The 20897-nt window shown below is 49.7% G+C and overlaps 1 protein-coding gene and 1 long non-coding RNA gene across 4 annotated transcripts; one reads left to right on the top strand and one right to left on the bottom strand.

Annotated features, from left to right (window-relative positions):
* Positions 1-8322: 8322 nt before the first annotated feature.
* LOC133772846 (uncharacterized) lies at positions 8323-13617 on the bottom strand. Of its 2 annotated transcripts, none has more exons than XR_009867821.1 (3): positions 13488-13617; positions 12668-12749; positions 8323-8710 (listed from the first exon to the last, which is right to left on the bottom strand). It is a non-coding gene; the product is annotated as an uncharacterized LOC133772846 (long non-coding RNA). The 2 variants fall into 2 exon arrangements; XR_009867822.1 differs by having other exon boundaries at positions 8323-8696.
* Positions 13618-13956: 339 nt separating this feature from the next.
* CHCHD5 (coiled-coil-helix-coiled-coil-helix domain containing 5) lies at positions 13957-20241 on the top strand. 2 transcript variants are annotated; one of them, XM_062209836.1, is made up of 4 exons: positions 13957-14042; positions 15657-15797; positions 15882-16047; positions 19911-20241. In XM_062209836.1, coding segments are annotated over exons 1-4 (315 nt in total). In that variant the 5' UTR covers positions 13957-14040; the 3' UTR covers positions 19917-20241. The 2 variants fall into 2 exon arrangements, with proteins under 2 accessions (XP_062065820.1, XP_062065821.1); XM_062209837.1 differs by having other exon boundaries at positions 13970-14042; positions 15661-15797.
* The last annotated feature ends 656 nt before the right edge of the window (positions 20242-20897 follow it).

Below are 20897 nucleotides of genomic sequence, written 5' to 3'. Positions count from 1 at the left end.
GAAGTCTGAGTCTGGTATAATAATAACTACTGAAGTTGATTTTGGTATATTCACTGAAAAATTCCACATGTATCTTAAAAACTCAAACACTTGGACCGGCGTTGTGGGGCGGTATCTTGCCTGCAATGCCATAGTCCCAAGTCTGAGCACAAATTCAAGTCCTGGCAACTCTACTTCTGATCCGGCTCCCTGCTAACCTGTCTGAGAAAGCAGCAACAGATGGCCCACGTGCTGGGCCCCTGCCACCCATTTGGGAGACCCAGGTGAAGGTCCTGGCTCCTTGCTTTGCCCTGGCCCAGCCTTGGCCACTGCACTCATGTGGAGAGTGAAACAGCACATGGAAGATCTCTCTGTCTCTCCCTCTTCTGTTATTTTGCCTTACAAATACATTTTCTAAAGAAGATAGATTGATAAATAAGTATACAAGGAAAAGTCTCCTTACTGACTCCAGGTCCCCTGCCCTGTCTCACACAGGCAGTGACTATCACACCTGCTAATCTGTTAGAGCAGAGGTACAACAGAAATAGAACACAAACCACGTGTGTCATTTATGTTAACACAAATGAACAGAATTGTGTAACAGCTTTATTGAAGGCTAACTTACACAGGCACTTGTTTAATGTGTACAGTGTGCTGTGTTTGAACACATGCACACATGATAGCTGCATCACAGGCCAGGCAGTGAACGTCCTCTTTTTTTTTTTAAGATTTTATTTATTTATTTGAGAGGCAGAGCTACAAAGAGAGGGAGAGACAGAATAAAAGATCTTAAGTTGCCCGGTGCCGTGGCTCAACAGGCTAATCCTCCACCTGCGGTGCCGGCACACTGGGTTCTCGTCCTGGTCAGGGCGCTGGATTCTGTCCCGGTTGCCCCTCTTCCAGGCCAGCTCTCTGCTGTGGCCCGGGAGTGCAGTGGAGGATGGCCCAAGTGCTTGGGTCCTGTACCCCATGGGAGACCAGGAGAAGCACCTGGCTCCTGCCTTCGGATCAGCGCGGTGTGCTGGCTGCAGCGTGCTAGCCGCGGCAGCCACTGGAGGGTGAACCAACGGTAAAGGAAGACCTTTCTCCCTGTCTCTCTCTCTCTCACTGTCCACTCTGCCTGTCAAATAAATAAATAAAAATTAAAAATAAATAAATAAATCTTCGGTTTGCCTAGCTGGCTGAACAGACTCTGGTTTTCCAAGCTGGCTCTGGTTATTTCTGTCCATAATGTAAGAAGAGTTCAGTTATTCAGCATCTCCGTGGTGTCAGCATTTCATTGGGGGGAGCAAGTGGGGGAGAAAAGATCTAAGAACAGGGCAGGGAGTGGGAAGCGGTACTGTAAAAAGGGTTGAGTGTACCGTTCAGCCCTGGAGCTGGGAGGAGTCACCCTGCGGCCGGTTGGTTTCTGGCCCCTGCCAGTCGCTTGAGGTAGACATCCAGAGTGGTACAGAGAAACATTTGGTGGAATTGAGACTGAATCTGGGACTCAGGCCTTGCTCTGGGCCACCCAGTTCAGAATGTCAGAAATACGGGAGCACATTTACCCAGAAAGGAAACAGGATATGGGGAGGGGGCATGAGACAAATTTAGATCCTTCCTTTTTTAGAAGACCGAAGCAGAGCGCAGTCCCGTTCACTGATTCACTCCCCAAATGCCCACAGTAGCCTGGACCAGAGCCAGGAGCTGGGAACTTCATCTGGTCTCCCACATGGGTGTCAGGGACTCAGCTACTTGAGTCACCTTCTGCCTCCCAGGATCCTTACGGGCAGGAAGGTGGAATTGGGAGCTGGAGCTGCAGCTGGACTGGAACCCAGGCGCTCCAATATGGGATGCCCACACGTTAACTTCTAGGTCAAATGCCTGCTCCAGGTTTAACATGGAATCCTGAAGGGCTAAATCTGACAAGTTAGAGTGAACTGGAAACAGAACAGCCCAATCCAAAATTTTCTTGACCCAGGATTGGATTTTAACAATTAAAAAAAAAAAAAACATTTGTTTATTTGAAAGGCAGAGTTATGAAGAGGCATGGGCAGAGAAGCAGAAGTCTTTATCCACCAGTTCACTCCCACAAATGGCCGCAATGGCTGGAGCTGCACCGATCCGAAGCCAGGAGCTTCTTCCGGGTCTCCCATGTGGGTACAGGGGCCCAAGCCTTGGGCCACTTTCTGCTTTCCCAGGCCATAGCAGAGAGCTGGATTGGAGAGGAGCAGCCGGGACTAGAACTGGCGCCCATACAGGATGCCGGCACTGTAGGGAGCAGCTTTACCTGGTAGGGTACAGCGCCAGCCTCCCAGGATTGGATTGAATGATATGCGATTTCTGGGATGCTAGCTCACCAGAAGCAAGAGTATATCCTCTTTGGAGGAATAAGTACAATAACGAACAAAATATTTCCATATTTGATGAAAATTATACACCCACAGATCCATGGAGTTCAGAATCCCAAACTACATACAAAACGGATGTACTACTTTTCTTTAGGAATAGAGTGTCAGTAAAAATACCTAGCATAACACGAATGGTATCCACAGTGGAAAGATGTGCATAGGACCAAATGATAATGTGCACAAGAGCAAGTGATAATGTCACTTATGTCCAGAAATAGAGTACTGGGCTAACAAATGGCTGCAACGAAAGCCTAGGAAGCAGCTGGCAGTCGGCATTCTATAGGCCAAATTTGGCCCGCCACCTGTTGTTATATGGCTTGCAAGCTAAGAATGGTTCTTATATTTTTAAATAGTTGGAAAAAATCGTGATACATGGAAGCGATACAATATTCAAATTTCAGCATCCATAAATCAGTTTACTGCTCTGTAGCCTTGTTTGTTCACTTATGTATTGTCTATGCCTGCTTTTGTCTCAAATGGCAGAGGTGAGTAGCTGTGACAGATGGGATGGCATGGGAAGCCTAAAAAATATTTATTACCTGGTCCATAATGGACAAAGTTTGCTGGTTTCTGGGTTAGGGATAGACAGGAGATTGAAAGATATATCCTGACCCCTGGCTTCGGACTGACCCAGCTCCAGCTGTTGTGGCCATTTAGGGAGTGAACCAACAGATGGAAGACCTCTCTCTCTAACTCCGCCTCTCAAATCTTTTTTTAAAAGTGATTATTTAAAAGATCAGGATTATTAATGGTATGGTATTTACCTCAGTAAATTGAGTGTGTAACACAAATCAATATACCTTCTGAAATGATTGAGCTGTACATGAGATTGATGATATTTAGCTGTAAGAATGTGGGGTTGGTATAACATAAGCAAACGTCTGTACTTCAAGGTTAGAACTATAAACAAGGTTGGGAGGTGTCACTGTCTTCTGTTTGAATGCTCCCGGTACATGTCTGCAGTAACAAGATGGACGACTGGATGACACGCCACCCATAGAAAGAAATGGAGTTTGGGTTTAACAAATAGCTGTATCTACTGGAAGCACTAACCTGTACACAGACAATGCAAAAGCAATGCCTTTCAAATAAATAAAATAAACCTTAGAGGAAAAAAAAAGGAGGGGGAGTGACATTGTGGCACAGCAGGTTAGGCTGCCACCTGTGATGCTGGCAACCCACATGAGCACCTGTTTGGGTCCCAGCTGCTCCACTTCCCATCCAGATCTGATATTGTGTCTGAGAAGCAGCAGAAGACAGCCTAAGTACTTGAGCCCCTGCCACCTATATGGGAGACCCGGATGGAGTTCCAAGCTCTTACCTTTGGCTTGGCTCAGCCCCGGCTATTGAAGCCATCTGGGGAATGAACCAATGGATGGAAGATCTGTCTCTCCATCTCTCCCTCTCTTTCTGTTAACTCTGTGTTTCAAGTAAATAAAACTTTAAAAAAGAAATTAAATGTTATTTCCTTTTTTTAAAAAAAAATTTATTTTGAAAGAGTTACAGGGAGAGAGGGAGAGACAGAGAAAGATCTTTCATCTGCTGGTTCACTCTCTAGAAAGCCACAATGATGGGCTGGGCTAGACTGAAGCCAGGAGCCAAGAGCTTCATCCAAGTCTCCCACATGGGTCACAAGGGCCCAAACAGTTGGGCCATCTTCCACTGCTTTTCCTAGGCCATTAGTAGGGAGCCGGATCAGAAGTGGAGCAGCTGGGAAATGAACAGGTACCATATGGGATGCTGGTGTCACAGACAGTGGCTTTACCCACTATGCCACAATGCTGGCCCCAAATGTTGGCTATATCTGTGAATGGCATGTTGATAGGACATAAATGAAAATCTATTGTGAAATAAATTGATGACCTAGACTACATTCACATGATTATGTTATTGATTTTTTTTTAAGATTTATTTACTTATTTGAAAGGCAGAGTTACAGAGAGGCAGAGAGAGAGAGAGAGATCTTCCATCAGCTGTTCACTCCCCAGCTGGCCAAAATGGCCAAAGCTATACCGATCTGAAGCCAGGAGACTGGAGCTTCTTCCAGATCTCCCACATGGGTGCAGGGGCCCAAGGACTTGAGTCACCTTCCACTGCTTTCCCCAGCCATAGCAGAGAGCTGGATCAGAAGTGGAGCAGCCAGATCTTGAACCAGCACCCATATGGGATGCTGGCACTGCAGGCAGTGGCTTTACCCACTACATCACAGCGCCAATCCTGCTACTTATCTTTAAACTGTACTTGCAGTACATTGAAAATTGTGCAGTTAATACACTGCACACTACACTCACATACTAACATTTCATTTGCAGAATGACACACAAATATATGTGTACACATTAAATATGCATGTGTATATATACACAAATACACGTTTGTACTTGCAAACCTAATTAAATATATCACTGCAAATGGATTGCAGGTATAACATGGCAAGATATATTTACTGAAAGAATAGAGCTAAAACAAGATCAGATGATGTTTTATCATTTCTTTTACAGTGGCTAATTTTTAATAAGTAGGGAACAGAAGCTGTAAGGCCATAAAAAGCCTGTTATGGCTACACAGGATCACTTCTGCTGTAATGTATTGGCCATGTCTTCCCAGTTTCGAATGTGTAGTGAAATAGATTCCACTTAATGAAGAACCATGGGAGACAATGTTGTGGCGGTCATTGTAAACTGGAATCAGCCACATAAGGAAAAAGGCATAGATAAGATGGAATGGGATGGATATCTACGAAAGGAACATGCATCAAATTGAATGGCACAAATTACTACAACGGAGTGTTATTAAAACATAAACCAATGCAGCTGCTGGAAGAAGAGCGTGCACAGGACTGAATTATTTCTGAAATGGACTGTTGCTATAACGACTGCATCTACTGAAAGGAAAGGGCCATAAGCAGTATTAATGCCATCTGAATACAGACGTACCTCCTGAAAGCGAAAGCCAGTACACAAGACCGAATGACGCCCTGTGTGTCTCTAGGGGTGTAGTGTCCACAGAGCGGAGCATATCCTGAATATGTATCAGGAAACTTAAAGTTGTTTGTGCTGGGGTATATAAGACAATGCCCTGCTTTGTCTAGGGCCCAGGATTTGGAGACTGAACTCTCCTCTGGGCCAGCCAGCAGAATAAAGCTATTTTTCCTCTTAAGAGCCTTGGTGTCTCCGCCTCTGTAAATTCCCACTACATTTTGACCGACCCCTGTGTCCCAAATCAGAGGGCCTGGTTCAAGTCCAGGCTACCCTGCACTTTCTATCTAGCTTCCTGCTAATGTACCTGGGAGGCAGCAGATAATGGCCCAAGAACTTGGGTTCCTGCCACCCATGTGGGAGACTGTCTGGAGTTTTTGGATGCTGACTTCAGCCTGGCCCAGCCCCAGCTATTACTGGCATTTGGGGAGTAAACCAGCAGATGGAAGAGGTCTCTCTCTCCAGATCTCCCTCTCTGTCACTCCACAGATCAACTATAACAAATAGATCTTTTTTTTCCTTAAGAAACAACAGTGAATGATAGGTTATTTTTCTATGAATGGATTGCTGGCAGAACAGAAATGATCATCTGCTGAAACAAGTTGCTACACACATTGAATGCAGTTCATGTCTTTGAGTGGAGTATCTGTGAATTCAAAGGAATACATCTACTCCTAAGAGAATGGCATACAAAATGCTCTGATATATATTGGTACATTTATGTATATGAAGGGTTTTCAGAAAGCTCACTGAAAGTGTATATTATGAAAAAAACTATGCATGGATTTCAACTTTTTTGTACCAAAATAAACTTATCTTTTAATTCAGTTTGTATGAGCTTTTTGTAGTACTCTCATATATTTGTACATGTATATTCATATACCTATATATCCCAATTAATGAAGCATTTGAACACAATATCTACTTGAAGGATTTATTCAAGAGATTGAAATACACTTTATATATCTCTATGTTGAATCTTGGTAGAACGCAAATATCATTAATACAATAATAGAACCATAGTGAAATTGAGTGTTACCTTTAGTTATGAGTGGACTGTTGTATAACAAAGGAATTTATGATATTTTAAATAAAAGTGTTGTAGGCAAGCATACAGGATAAAATTAATCAGATTGTGAGCTGGAAGACCACACCTTCACCATGTCCCTGTGTGACCTCATGCTCCCACCTGGCCACACCTGTATGCCAACCAGCCAATCAGACTAATTAACCACTCCCCTTTGGAAGTGGATTAAAGGCCTGGAACACAGTGGGTCCAGCCCTTTTATTGGTCTTTTGCCGCTTTTGCCATTGCAGGTCCTTGCTGCCCCGTGCCTTCGGGCGTGTGCTCCTTCACATGGCTGGCTCCTGGTAATCGGTTTGAACCCAGATTCCCCTCTCACTTTAGATAGGGTCCTCACGCCCCTATGCATTTCTCTCACTGAATAAAAGCTTAAAAACGTATCATGCTGCCTCATTCATTTATGCCAGTATTCAGAATTCTTCTCTGAATATTAGGCAAGAACCCATAAGGCTTATTAATATTGTGAATTTATTAATAAGCACACAGTAATATAATTGGCACCTCATACTCTGGTATTATCTGGCAGACCTTTAAGAGGTCTGTCTCCAACAAAAGGGGAAAAGTAATACAAAGTTGAATGACAGGCTGTGATTCTCTAGAGTATTCAAGAGTATTCATTGTTTGGGTCCTACTAGAAACCAGACCCTGAGGCCCCAACCCACATAGGAGACAAAAAAAAAGAACCAAGCTCATCAAAGCAGCTAAGGGATAAGGACTGTGTGGGTGAACTCGCAGTGCTCAATCCCTCTAACAGTCAAAAAACCCTGCCTGCTTTCCCCATCAAGCATTTTTTAAATACTTTTTTAAAGAAATTTATCTTATTGATTTGAAAGCATTAAGGAGGGGTTTCCATCTGCTGGTTCACTCCCCAAATGGCCAAAGCAGCCAGAGTTGAGCAGATCCGAAGCCAGGAGCTTCTTCCTGGTCTCCTACATGGGTACAGGGGCCCAAAGACCTGGGCCATCTTCTCTACTGCTTTTCCAGGTGCATTAGCAGGGAGCTGGATCGGAAGTGGAGCAGCCAGGACTTGAACCAGTGCCCCTATGGGATGCCGGCGCTACAAGCTGTGGCTTTAACTGGCTGAGCCACAGCACCGGCCCCTCCATCATGCATTTCTAATGCAGAAGCCACTGCTGCATGCCTCTCTGTTTGACTCCTGCTGAGACGTGGGACAGCGGGCCCCCCCAGTGCTGGCAGGCCAACAACTTCTAGCCTTAGACTTCCTGCCCCAGGGCTGTCAAGCCATTGCTGGCACTTCTTCAGGTTATGGTGTTACTGTACGTTCCAGTCCTATAGGTCAACTCTGCACTCAAGCTGACCTTGGAAACAACTGTTGTCATTCATTGGCATTCTGCACACCCAAGTGATAGTAGCTGGTACTACCACATGTGTTTTAAAAGGTGTTTCAAGTATGAGGGTACTTCAAAAAGTTAGTGGAAAATGCAATTAAAAGAGTTTACTTTGGTGGAAAAAAAAAAAAAAAAAAAAACAAGCCATGGGGACCGGTGCTGTGGCGCAGCAGGCTAAGCCGCTGCCTGCAGCTCCAGCATCCCCTATGGGCGCCGGCTCAAGTCCTGGCTGCTCCTCTTCCGATCCAGCGCTCTGCTGTGGCCTGGGAAAGCAGCACAAGATGGCCCAAGTCCTTGGCCTCTGAACCCACGTGGGAGACCCAGAAGAAGCTCCTGGCTCCTGGCTTCGGATCAATGCAGCTCCGGCTGTTGCAGCCAATTGGAAAGTGAGCCAGGGGATGGAAGACCTCTCTCTCTCTCTCTCTGCATCTCTATGTAACTCTGACTTTCAAATAAGTAAGTAAATCTATATTAAAAAAAAAAAAACCCACATTAAAATCCACATTTTTTTAAAAGATTTATTTATTTATTTGAAAGTCAGAGTTACACAGAAAGAAGGAGAGGGAGAGGGAGAGGGAGAGAGGGAGAGGGAGAGAGGGAGAGGGAGAGGGAGAGGGAGATGGAGAGGGAGAGGGAGAGGGAGAGGGAGAGGGAGAGGGAGAGGGAGAGGGAGAGGGAGAGGGAGAGGGAGAGAAGGAGGGAGGGAGAGAGAGAGAGAGAGAGGTCTTCCATGTACTGGTTCACTCCCCAATTGGCCGTGATGACCAGAGCTGCGCCAATCCAAAGTCAGGAGCCAGGAGCTTCTTCTGGGACTCCTACGTGGGTACAGGGGCCCAAGGACTTAGGCCATCTTCTACTGCTATCCCAGGCCGTAGCAGAGAGCTGAAAATCCACACATTTTCATCATATGCATTTCCTATTGGGAAAAGGCTAAAATGAGAATAGCGGTGATCAGGCTGAGTGCACATCCAGGAGCCACCTGGCACCCCAGCCTAACTATGGGACGTGGGTGAAGCAGTACAGGATGGGTGGGAGGGTGAGGCTAGTGCAGGGATGGAAGAGCTGCTGGAGGCAGGCTGCTTAAGAGCACAGTCCAGACTGCCCCTCCCCAACCCCCCACTCAGACCACTTTGTCCTGATGAGCCTTTTGAATGGAGCGCTAGTTACTGACAATTGTACAGAGGATAGCCTATGGCAAAAAGGTATCAGCGAAAGCACCCTCTGGGTGTCCTTTTAAAAGGAGAAAACACAGAGATGCAGAGTGCTGTGAACAGAGACAGACTGGGGTGTCTACAAGCCAAGAACTGCAGGTAGCCACAGGAACCTGGAACAAAGGCAAGGGACGGATTCTCCCAGAAGCAATCGGTCCGTTTCACCTCGAGAATTCCGGTCTCCTGACCTGTGATAGGATACATTTCTGTTGTGTGAAGTCACCCAGGTTATGGTACATGCTATGGCAGCCCTGGGAAACCCATGCATCTGAGGCTCAGCTCCCAGTGCAGCGCACTGTTAGATAGCATAGGCTCTGCATGTGCAATGTTCCAGGAGAGCTCACATTTGGATAGAATGGTTAATAATGAGGGTGGTGGTGGTGGTGATGAAGGGGACCCAGACCTGCTACAAGAGAACCAACCACATGACTAACCTTTCTTGTGCTTCCGTTTTTGCCCCCACGTTGGTGCGTCAAGCTGTTTGAAACACCAAACACAACTTCTTAAAGGAAGAGAAATGAGGGCAATGCCCTCTGACTAGTTTCTCCCTTTCACCTGTGCCCCATGGCCCCCGAGGACCCGGAGGAGACCAGCAGTGGGCTCCGCTCATCAGCTTCAGCTTCTGAATCTGCCTCTCCCCATCCTCAAATCCCACCAACCTGTACCCAGTGAGGAAGGCCTGGGCAGTGCTAAGGAGGCCAGGCCCACTGGAAGTCCAGCAGCTACACAGTGCAGAAGGAAAGGAATTGTGAGTAGGTGGTCAAGGTTCAGTGTAGGATCAGTCCCCAAGCGGGAGTTGGTTCCCAGGGGCAGAACAGAGTGGGGCTGACCTCGCCGGGCCACCTGCAGTGCCATTCGCCATCACGTAGGAAGCTGTTAAGCCTCTGTAGGGCAGAGCCTCAGCTTTCGCTTCGAAAGCTACCTACCCTACCTTGCCAGCACCACGGAAGGCAGAGGCATCCTTAGTGTGGCCTGGGCAGTGACATGGCCGGACTCAGCAAGTGGGCCCTCCTCCAGGCCTGACCCGCCCTTGCCTGGACTCCAGAAGCAGGAGCCAGGGATGACCGTTTTTGCAGCTTCCAGGAATCCTTCTAAGGTGTGGGCTCTGGAGGGGTAACTCTAAGAGGCATGGGGTCCAGGAGATAACAGTGAGAAAGAGGAAGCTGAATTTCAAGGAAAGGGTTCATTTTTGGGGGGGAAAGGGGAGTAAGGGCCAGGAGAACCCAAGAGAAGCAGAGGGGCCTGGCTTCCATAAACAATTTTCTGTGCCACCATTTCCAGGGGAAGGGTGGCGTTGAAGCTAGCTCTATGTTGCCAGGCACCTAGCTGATGAAGATGAAACGTGTCTGGAAGGGTGTCTCTCCTCACAGCCTGAAGATCTGCTATGTATCGGGCTCCCCAGAATTTTCCTACAGCTCCATCATGCTAAGATCTAGAGCTGGGTGCTGCCCACAGAAGACAGGAAGGAAAAATAACAGAGTGGACAGTGGCAGTGAGGCCACCTGTGGGGAGAGAAAGGGCCCACAGGAACCAGGAAGATGCAATGCTAGTCTACACCCCCTTTCTCATAACGGCCCCCACTAGAAATCACCTACACACCAGGCACAACTTCTCTGGCCACATATCCCCTTCAGAGCAACAAGGCTCAGGACTCCCTTTGGGCCAGCTTGTAGATCTTCTGGGCTGCCATTCTGCCAGTGCTCAGCTGTACTGAAGCTCTGAGCTAAAGCACCCTCAGGGTTGGTCGCATTCTACAAGAGCACCCCACCGCCAGCCTGCTTGCACCCCATCACCCATTTCTTGCCCCTCATCAAATCTGTCTTGCCCTGGCTCATCTGCCCGGCACCTCCCCCTTCCCAGGATCTTTTGACTCCCCAGTTTCCTGTCCCATCCCTGTGCCTGTGCCACACCCTCCTCCCTTCCTGCTGAGATCTGCAGGCCTCCCACAAAATCCCACAGCTGACGATCTGCCCTCCGCCCTTCCCCCAGCCTTGGTGCTAAACAAGCATTAGGAAGAGAGAAATCATTCACCTTCACCAGAGGAACTTGCATTTTTAAAAAGGTAATTTTTAACCCAAAGTCATCGTTAATGACTGGGTGGATTGCAGGGGTGAGCATTCAGCCCAGAAGTTAAGATGCCAGACCCTCACTGCCCCCTATCAGAGTGGCTGGGTGTTTTGATTCCTGGCTCTGAGCTCCTGATTTCAGCTTCCTATCAATGTGGATGCTGGCAGGCAGTGGGCAGGGCTCAAGTACTTGGGTCCTTGACACCCACATGGGAGCCCTGTATTGAGGTTCTAGCCCCTGGCCTCTGCTTGGTCCAGCCCTGGCTATTATGAGCATTTGAAATAAATATAAAAATTTTACAAAGGGTGAGCTGTATTTTTTTTTTTTTTTTTGTATTTGTTTTCAAGAGCCTTTGCTTACAGGATATCCCTCGCAGAGGGAATCAGTACTAGCACCCCACTTCTAGGAAGACCCACCTTCTTGCCTCTCTGGTTTCTTACCGAATCCTCACACATTATTATGCACAGTAATACTTTGGGAAGCTTATTAAAAATGCAGAGTAAAAGCCAAAGTCCTTATGGTTGCCCACCAGCCCCCACACCTCATGGCCTCCTGTTACTGCCTGGATCTCCCCTATCATTTACCACCGCTCTCCTTGGTCCTTGACTGCACCCTGTGTGTTGCTGGCTACATGAAGGGCCTTTGCACTGCCACTCCCTGCCTGGCGCCCTTGTGCACCTGCCTCAACCCCTTACTGCCCTGAGCACTCTGCCCAAATGTTATGCTCTCAGTCAGGCCTATGTTGGCCACTGCCTAAAACTGTCACCCTCCCGACACTTCTCCTTTAATTCTTATAATTCTCTTTACCAGTTATCACCAATTTACTAGATGCTGTTCTTACTTTACTTATTATCTGTCTCTCCTACTTTAACATTAAGCCCCAGTTTTGTGTTTCATTTGCGGCTGTTTCAGGGCCTGGCATACAATGTACTTGGTAAGTATCACACGGGTGAATGAACAGATTTCATCTTATCCTCATGTCAATCTTAGAAGTAAATAGTTTCACTCACTCCCTATTATTCTGCCAGCCCTAAGCTGTGTGAGGGAGATGGGGGGGGGGGGGGAGAATATAGCAGTGACCACGAGACACAAGGCCCCCTCCCTCACTGGGTTCACAGGGTAATGACACAGGCAAACAATTACACACAACAGTAACAACGTCTGGTAGGGCAGACAAGGGAGAGTACAAAGTGCTCTCTGTACCAGGTGCTTGGTCTGCTCAGCTCCCTTGCTTCTCCCAAGGGCATCCAGAGGCAGGTGTTAGGAAGAAACTGAAACTCAGAGAGCAAGAAGCATACAGAGATCTCTGATTCAAACTCAGATCTGTTTCACTTCAAACCCCACTGTCCTTAGGGTCCTCTTACATTTGACCCCTGGAGAAGTCAGTTACACCGTTGAGCCACAGACCCAAAGGCTGGAAGTCTGGGAGAATGGGTGCAACGCTCCTCAAGGAGTGTGCCTGCTGCTGGGGTCTTCCCCATAGCTGTCAACCTGAACCCCAGAGGTTTGAATCCCTTCCCTTTAGGAAGCACACTGCCTGCACGTTGGGATGAGAACGGCGGGCACTGGCCAAGTTAAGGTTCCATTCTTCCTGGAAAGGAATACCCACATTTGGAGCCAAAAAGTCGTCTTCTGTCTCTTCCCACAGCCCTGATGCCATCTCCTTCAGCTCTTCTCTCACAAAACATGCACTGGGAAGATGTTCAGGAAGGAAGGGTGGAAGGATCTTAGGGTGAAAAAGCTTCCTTTCAATGTCCATGGCTCCAAGCGCATCTGCTGGGGCAGTCACCGACTGCTCGTGGTTACAGCCTCCTGAACAGGTTTCATTTATCTAGAATTCCTGAGGGACCATGCTCTGTAATAACCCTTCACTTGGGGTTGGTGCTGTGGTGCAGCAGGTTAAAGACCTGGCCTGAAGTGCCAGCATCCCATATGGGCGCCAGGTCTAGTCCTGGCTGCTCCTCTTCCAATCCAGCTCTCTGCTACGGCCTGGGAAAGCAGTGAAAGATGGCCCAAGTGCTTGGGCCCCTGCACCTGCGTGGGAAACCCGGAGGAAGCTCCTGGCTTCGGATCGGTGCAGTTCCGGCCGTTGCGGCCATCTGGGGAGTGAACCAGCGGATGGAAGACCTCTCTCTGTAACTCTTGTCTTTCAAATAAATAAAATCAATCTTTTTTTTTTTTAAATAAACCCTTCACTTTCACTCTGTCCTATGTGAAGCCTGTCGCTGCCATCATCCCCAGTTCACAGAGAAGCCCACTCAGTGTGTCACAGGCTCAAAGAGCTCCTGTTCAGACCTAACATTAACTGCGTTTTTCTAATTTTGGCTTGGAAAAACTTGTATGTTAGATGGCAAAACTGATGCTCCCTTCTCTCATCAAGGGATAACCACTTCATAAATGGGACAGCCCACCCCCAGGTCTAAACTCACACTTTGTTGATGGATGAGAAGGGAGGCGGAAACGTGCCGCGCTAGGACGAACCACAAGGGCAGGAAGTAATCTATCCGTCGTTCCAGGCAGCCAGCACTAAAACCCACTGGCGTCCTGGCTAAAGCCGGAACTTACGCAAAAACGGAGGGGACGCGTCTGCTGACCCCGGCTGGGCAGATGGTATGTATGCTCCAGGACCTTCCCGCCAGGCGCGCGCACGCACTAGCGTCACGTTAGGCGACCTGAAGCCCCTAGGGCGGCGCATCCATCCCACAAGGCATCGCCGGACTTCCGAGTGTTTACTTCCGGTGAACCCGCAAGCCGGAAACAGGGAGCAACACGGCCGGCTGGGACGGAAGTGGCTATGACGGGCGCCGCCGTGACGAGCGGTCGCCGGAAGTGACGTAGAGGGTCTAAAGGGTACGGGGCTGGCTGCCCGCCCGCTGCTAGAAAAACCGGAAGAGGCTGAGCTGCGTGCCGCCATGACAACCTGATACCGGAAGAGGCGGGTTGCGGCTCCCGGACTGATCCCACGCCGGCACCTGCCTCGAGATGTGAGTAACGGGAGCGCCCACTCCGTACTTGCTGCCGCGTCCCTTCTCTTCCCCAGTGACCTTTCTAATCCTAGCCTAGGGCCTCGAGAAGGATTTCTTTTGAGAGCCGATCCTCAGTATTGGCCCCGCCCCCTCAAGCTCTTAAAGCCCCGCCTCTCGTTCCCAGGCCCCGCCCCCTCTAGGAGGCTCCGCCTCCCGGACCCCGGGGCTTCAGACTCATCGGAGGGCCTGTAGGACTCCTCCCGCTGGGTCATCCAGGGCTTCCCAGGACCCCTGACGTCACCTCTGTGGCTCACGGGCTTGTTCCAGACCGTTCTGACCTTGCACTGGCTTCCCAGACCTTGTCCCCCCAGACCTCGGGAGCTCATGAGTAGGTCTCTCCAGATCTACCCCTCATCCAGGGCTTCCAGATCCTGCCCCCAGGACAAGCTCCTGAGCCCCACCCTAGGATCCGCAACCCCATCCCAGGACCCCAGCTGTCATCTCCAGGGTCCCTGTCCTCAGGCCTCGTGGCTGACTCTGGTCAAGAGGTCTTTCTCCACCTCTTGGACCCTTAAACCTCACGTCTAGGACTTCCAAACTCATTTAGGCCTCTGAAGCTCTCTTTCCCTTGAACTCCGGTCTTTTTTTTCCTTTCAAAGATTTATTTATTTGAGGGACAGAGTTATAGGCAAGGAGGGAGAGACAGAAAGATCCTCCATCTGCCGGTTCACTCCCCAAGTGGCTGCAATGGCCGGAGCTGGGCCGATCCGCAGCCAGGATCCAGGCACTTCTGAGTCTCCCACGCGGGTGCAGGGGCCCAAGCACTTGGACCTTCCTTCACTACTTTGCCGGGGCATTAGCAGGGAGCTGGATCAGAAGTGGAGTAGCCTGATTGGAAATGGCACCCCTATGGGATGCCAGCGCCGCAGGCAGTGGGTTTACCCATTATACCATGGTGCTGGCCCCTGGGTCTTACTTCTAAAGCTTCTCCCAGGCCTGGAGGATACCTGGCCATCAAGATCCTTCTTGAAGGTTGTTGAAGGTTGAAGGAGTCTCCCACTCCCCACCAAGGCCTGTGTTGGAATAACCAGGGGGCTGGCGCTGTGGCGCAGTAGGTTAATCCTCCCCCTGCAGCACTGGCATCCCCATATGGGCGCCGGTTCTAGTCTCGGCTGCTCCTCTTCCAGTCCGGCTTTCTGCTATGGCCTGGGAAAGCAGTAGATGGTCCACGCACTTGGGGCCCTGCACCTGTGTGGGAGACCCTGAAGAAGCTCCTGGCTCCTGGCTTCGGATTGGCTCAGCTCCAGCCATTGCAGCCATTTGGGGAGTGAACCAGTGGATGGAAGACCTCTCCCTCTGTCTCTCCCTCTCACTGTCAGTAACTCTTCCTCTCAAGTAAATAAATAAAATCTTTTTTTTTTTTTTTTAATAACCAGACCTTGTTTTAGGACCTCCACCCACTGTGTTCCACAACCCCCAGCCTCAGCCTTACTGCTACATCACCCTTGCTCCATTGCACGGTTCTCGGACTCCCAGATTTGCCCATGACCCCTAGCCCTAACTCAGACCCAGATGAGAACTCTTTTCCTTGCCAGCTGCCTGGAGTTATCCTCAGCCCATCCTCTCCCACAGGCAGGCAGCCCTGGAGGTCACTGCTCGCTACTGCAGCCGGGAACTGGAGCAGTATGGCCAGTGTGTGACGGCCAAGCCTGAGTCATGGCAGCGAGACTGTCACCACCTTAAGATGAGCATCGCCCGATGCACATCCACCCAGTGAGTGTGGGCAAGTACGAGACAGTCTGTGGGGTGGGCAGTGGGGTGGAGCCTCCCAGGACCTGACATACCCTACCTCCACAGCCCAATCATCCGCCAGATCCGCCAGGCCTGTGCTGAGCCCTTCGAGGCCTTTGAGGAGTGTCTTCGCCAGAACGAGTCAGCTGTGGGCAACTGCGCAGAGCACGTGCGCCGCTTCCTGCAGTGCGCTGAGCAGGTGCAGCTGCCACAGTCGTCCACAACCGTGGAGGTAAGGGAGGCTCACCGGTTCCTTGATCCCCGTCCCCTGAATTCCCCTCCAGCCTTCTAGCTGTTCAGGTTAACAACCCTGCAGTCCCCACACAGGCCTTTGTTGTGCAATCAGAATCTGGGACATGGTCACCTCTTGCCTCTCCACAGCCCCTGCTTAGGTCAGCCACCCTCCCCACCCCTGCACTGTCAGGATGCCTGCCCCAGACTTCTCCCTGGGTTGCCTGCGTCACTCTTATCTTGCCTTCTTACAGTGGCCTGGGCAAGCATTAGAGACCTGAAATGCAGTTCTTGCTCAGAGCTCTCCAGTGGCTTCCTAGTCACAGTAAGAACAAGAGCTCAGGTGCTTGCTAGGTTCCTACGTCTTCCCTAGGCTGACCTTACTCACTTCCTCCCTAATCCACTCTCGCACTTCCTCACTGGCTCTCAGCTGTACTGGCAGAGGGGGCGGGTTAGTCAAGCAAAACAAAGCAAAGCAAAACAAAAAAAGCAAACTGACCTCTTTGAAGTACATACGCAGATGTACAGCATACCTGTGTATTAGTTCATAGATTTTACTTGGTTCATGGGTGGGCCTACTTAGAAACAGCCTAGGATTCTTTAGGGGTTGCAGTAATAGCAACGATTGAGAAGTGCTCTGTAGGTGTTTCCTGCCTTCCCCACTGGACTGTGTACTCCAGAGGCAAAGGCCCTGCCTTTCACCAGCTCTTCCTGAACACCCTCCCCTGTCCTGGTAACCTGGTCTTCTCTGTCTTACTTCTTTTTTTTATTTTATTTTTTAATTTTTATTTATTTTTTTGACAGGCAGAGTGGACAGTGAGAGAGAGAAAGAGAGAAAGGTCTTCCTTTGCCGTTGGTTCACCCTCCAATGGCCGCTGCGGCCGGCGCACTGTGGCCGGCGCACCGCACTGATCCGAAAGCAGGAGCCAGGTGCTTCTCCTGGTCTCCCATGGGGTGCAGGGCCCAAGCACTTGGGCCATCCTCCACTGCACTCCCGGGTCACAGCAGAGAGCTGGCCTGGAAGAGGGGCAACCGGGACAGAATCCGGCGCCCTGACCGGGACTAGAACCCAGTGTGCCGGCACCACAAGGTGGAGGATTAGCCTATTGAGCCGTGGCGCTGGCTTCTCTGTCTTACTTCTGACCAGCCCATCCTGATGCCTTCTCTTGGGCCTCTGTGCTCCATCTGACCCTTTGCAGTCAGTTCTCTCTGCGGGGAAATTTGCCCATGTTTTGCTTTGCTTCTGCTTAGACCTCTGGCCCCATCTCTCCCCACTTAACACCGCAAGCTCTGTGTTCTGGCCCTTGTGAACATAGTTACTCAGTGCACGCCTTGCCTGCTTTTGTCCAGCGGTTTTCCTGTGCCTGGACTGCCCTTCCATCTCCTGGCTAATCCTGTTGCAGGTTAGATGGCCCCTCCCTCAGAAACCCTCCTCTGATGCCCCACCCCTGACCCCCGCTGCCAGGGTCCACAAGCCCCCCCATCGTGGCTCATATCCTGCTGCTTCCCTGAATGCCTGCTCAGAAGCCAGTGGAAGGAGCTAATTCTCCACAGGAAACACTTAGTAATGATCTGCTACTGTCCATACGAATTTTTCAGCCATCTGTTGGGAACATTTCTTCCCTCCCCTCCTCTTCCCTCCCCTTTTTTAATTAATTAATTAGAAAAGAAGTTAGAGAGACAGAGGGAGAGACAGAGAGAGAAGATCTTCCATCTACTGGTTTACTCCCCAAATGACCCCAACAGCCAGAGCTAGGCCGATCTGAAGCCAGGAACTTCTTCCAGGTCTCCCACATGGGCGCAGGGGCCCAAGGACTTGGGCCATCCTCCACTGCCTTTCTGGGCCATCAGCAGAGAGCTGGATCAGAAGTGGAGCAGTTGGCACTCGAACCGGCACCCATATGGGATACTGGTGCCACAAGCAGCGGCTTTACCCACTATACCACAGTGCCAGCCCCAGGGACATTTCTCTCTCTTTCTTTCTTTCTTTCTTTCTTTCTTTCTTTCTTTCTTTCTTTCTTTCTTTCTTTCTTTCTTTCTTTCTTTCTTTCTCTCTCTCTCTCTCTCTCTCTCTTTCTTTCTCTCTCTCTTTCTCTTTCTTTCTCTCTTTCTTTCTCTCTCTCTCTTTCTCTCTCTCTCTCTCTCTTTCTTTCTTTCCTTCCTTCTTTCTTTCTTTCTTTCTTTTCTTCAGGCAGAGTTACAGACAGAGAGAAAGGTCTTCCTTTTTCCATTGGTTCACCCCCCAAATGGCCGCTACAGCCAGCACGTTGTGGCCGGTGCACTGCACTGATCCGAAGCCAGGAGCCAGGTGCTTCCTCCTGGTCTCTCATGTGGGTGCAGGGACCAAGGAAATGGGGCACCCTCCACTGCCTTCCGAGCCACAGCAGAGAGCTGGATTGGATGAGGAGCAACTGGGACAGAATCCGGCACCCCGACCAGCACCAGAACCCGGGGTGCCGGCACCGCATGCGGAGGATTAGCCTAGTGAGCCGCGGCGCCAGCACATTTCTTTCTTTCAAGTTTTTATGGCATCTGAACATCTCTCATTTTAGGGCTAGGTGCTCCTTCTCTTCCGGGACAAACATCCAGTCTCTCCCTGATCTCCCTGTGGCCACCCTTGCCCTAACCGGCTACACTTTCCTGGCAGTCAAAGGAATTTTTAAAAATGGAAGTTAGGGGGGCCGGCTCCATGACACAGTAGGTTAATCCTCTGTCTGTGGTGCCGGCATCCCATTTGGGTGCCGGTTTTAGTCCCGGCTGCCCCTCTTCCAATCCAGCTCTCTGCTGTGGCCTGTGAAAGCAGTAGAAGATGGCCCACGTGCTTGGGTCCCTGAATCCCATAAGTGGCTGCTCCACTTCCGATCCAGCTCTCTGCTGTGGCCTGGGAAAGCAGGAGAAGATGGCCTAAGTCCTTGGGCCCCTGCACCCACATGGGAGACCTGAAAGAAGCTCTTGGCTCCTATCTTCGGATCGGCACAGCTCTGGCCATTGTGGCCAGTTGGGGAGTGAACCAGCAGGTGGAAGACCTCTCTCTCTCTCTCTCTCTCTCTCTCTCCCTCTCCCTCTCCCTCTCCCTCTCCCTCTCCCTCTCCCTCTCCTTCTCTCTCTGTGTAACTCTTTCAAATAAATAAATAAATCTTTTAAAAAAAATGAAAGTTAGGTCAGATCTCTCCCCCTTTATAACCTTCTCGTGGTTCCCCAGTGCACATAGAGTAAGTAACACCCAGCCCCCCACCTAACTACTCTGCTGGTGGTGGCATCCCAGTTACAACTCTCCTTCTCCAGCTGGGGCAGTGGGATTCGGGCCTCCTCTACTCTCTAATCTACACAATAGCAGACACACGCACAGCCTCATATGTTGGTGCTTCAAAATGTTTGTGAAAAAAGGAATTAAAAGATGTTTATTTTTCCTTGAACTTTTTTGAAGTACCTTCGTACAGCATGATAGAAAGCCTGTGTGGACTGTCTCATGTCTGTGTAGCTAACAAAGTGCTGCACGTTCTTCCCCCTTCACACACCTCTGCTCTTCACTCTTGGTTTTCTGCATAGAGTTGCTCACCACTTCACACATTTTTGTTAATTTATTGTCTGTTCCTCCCTACTCCATTGGAAGCTCCCCACAGTCAGAGATTTTGCCTGCTGAATTCCAAGTACCTGCAGCAATGCCGGGCATACAGGAGGTGCCCAATAAACATGGCCAGATGGTTAATGACAGTTCACCGTGGCCAGCTTGTTCAATGGCAAATGGCCAAGGTCCTTGCCTGATAGATACCCTTTCCCTCCAGACTCTATGATTGCTCCAGCCGTGGTCCCAAGGCTGGCACAGAAGAGGTGCTAATCTATACTAATGTGTTTTCCCAACAGGCATAGCTGCGTCCCGCCTCCTGAGGACTCCTTTGATGCCAGGAAAATTGGACATGAGTGCATGATCCCTCAGTGTGCCCAGTCCTACAGAGTGACCAGTTGGAGTCCTGACTTTCCTGGATGCCAGGACTCCCAATAAATAAGACTGTATACTGGGCTTTGATTCTTGCTTTCAGCATTGAGGGGCCTCAGGAGAGCTGACTGAGAAGAACCTCTGGCCCTCCAGTCTTCAGATTCAGGCGCTGTACCAAGGGATGGCCAGGGAGGTGGCAAGGTGCTCCATCTGTTCACTGGGATTCAGACAACCCTTTATTAAAGCTGCTAGAACTACCGTGTCCTGTCACTTGCTGTGTGCACCTGGCAGAAAAGCAATTTATCCCTCGTGTGTGTCAGACCATTGTTGAGTGTTCTACGTGCCTCTTTCCTGGCTGAATTCAGAACCACTTGAGCATTAGACTTGGGCATTAGACAATGGAGGTGAATAGTCTGGCTTTATTATTGAAAACAACTGTCTGGAAGTGTGTGACTCAGAAGTCTACTGCGCTGGGCTTCTAAGTTGACCTTGCTCTAGAGAATTTGAGTGGATAGTATATTTGGAATTTGATTTCAGAACTGCTGGTAGAGGATTGGAGAAGGAAGACAGAAGGGAAGACAGCCAATGAAAGGTACATTGTCCAGTCAGTTACCACTGTGGGCAGCTGGGGCTCAATCTCACGGGGACCTCTGGAAGACTGCCTGGAACATACATCATTTATCCTCTCAAGGGTGTTTATCCACCCACTCCCCATGTCTTTGAGAACTGTTTTCATGGACACTGACCATCTGGCACTTCTAGCCTACCCACCACGTGCCAACTGTGCTCCTGTCATCAGAAGAGAGTGCTAAACAGAGTGACAGGCCTCGCATGCGGAAAAGATGCTGTGTGGACCTGGCCGTCCCAACAGGGGCTGCTGCAGTCAATCAGGATTTTTCCTCAGGATTACAAGC

The sequence above is a fragment of the Lepus europaeus genome, chromosome 13 (assembly GCF_033115175.1).
Source record: "Lepus europaeus isolate LE1 chromosome 13, mLepTim1.pri, whole genome shotgun sequence".
Classification (NCBI taxonomy): Eukaryota; Metazoa; Chordata; class Mammalia; order Lagomorpha; family Leporidae; genus Lepus; species Lepus europaeus.
Note: the sequence above shows the minus strand (reverse complement) of the source record. Positions and strands in the feature narration are given on the sequence as shown.

Coding starts and splice junctions, on each gene's coding strand:
- CHCHD5 (XM_062209836.1), top strand. Junction 15,798..15,881: donor GCCCGATGCACATCCACCCA/GTGAGTGTGGGC, acceptor CTACCTCCACAG/CCCAATCATCCGCCAGATCC.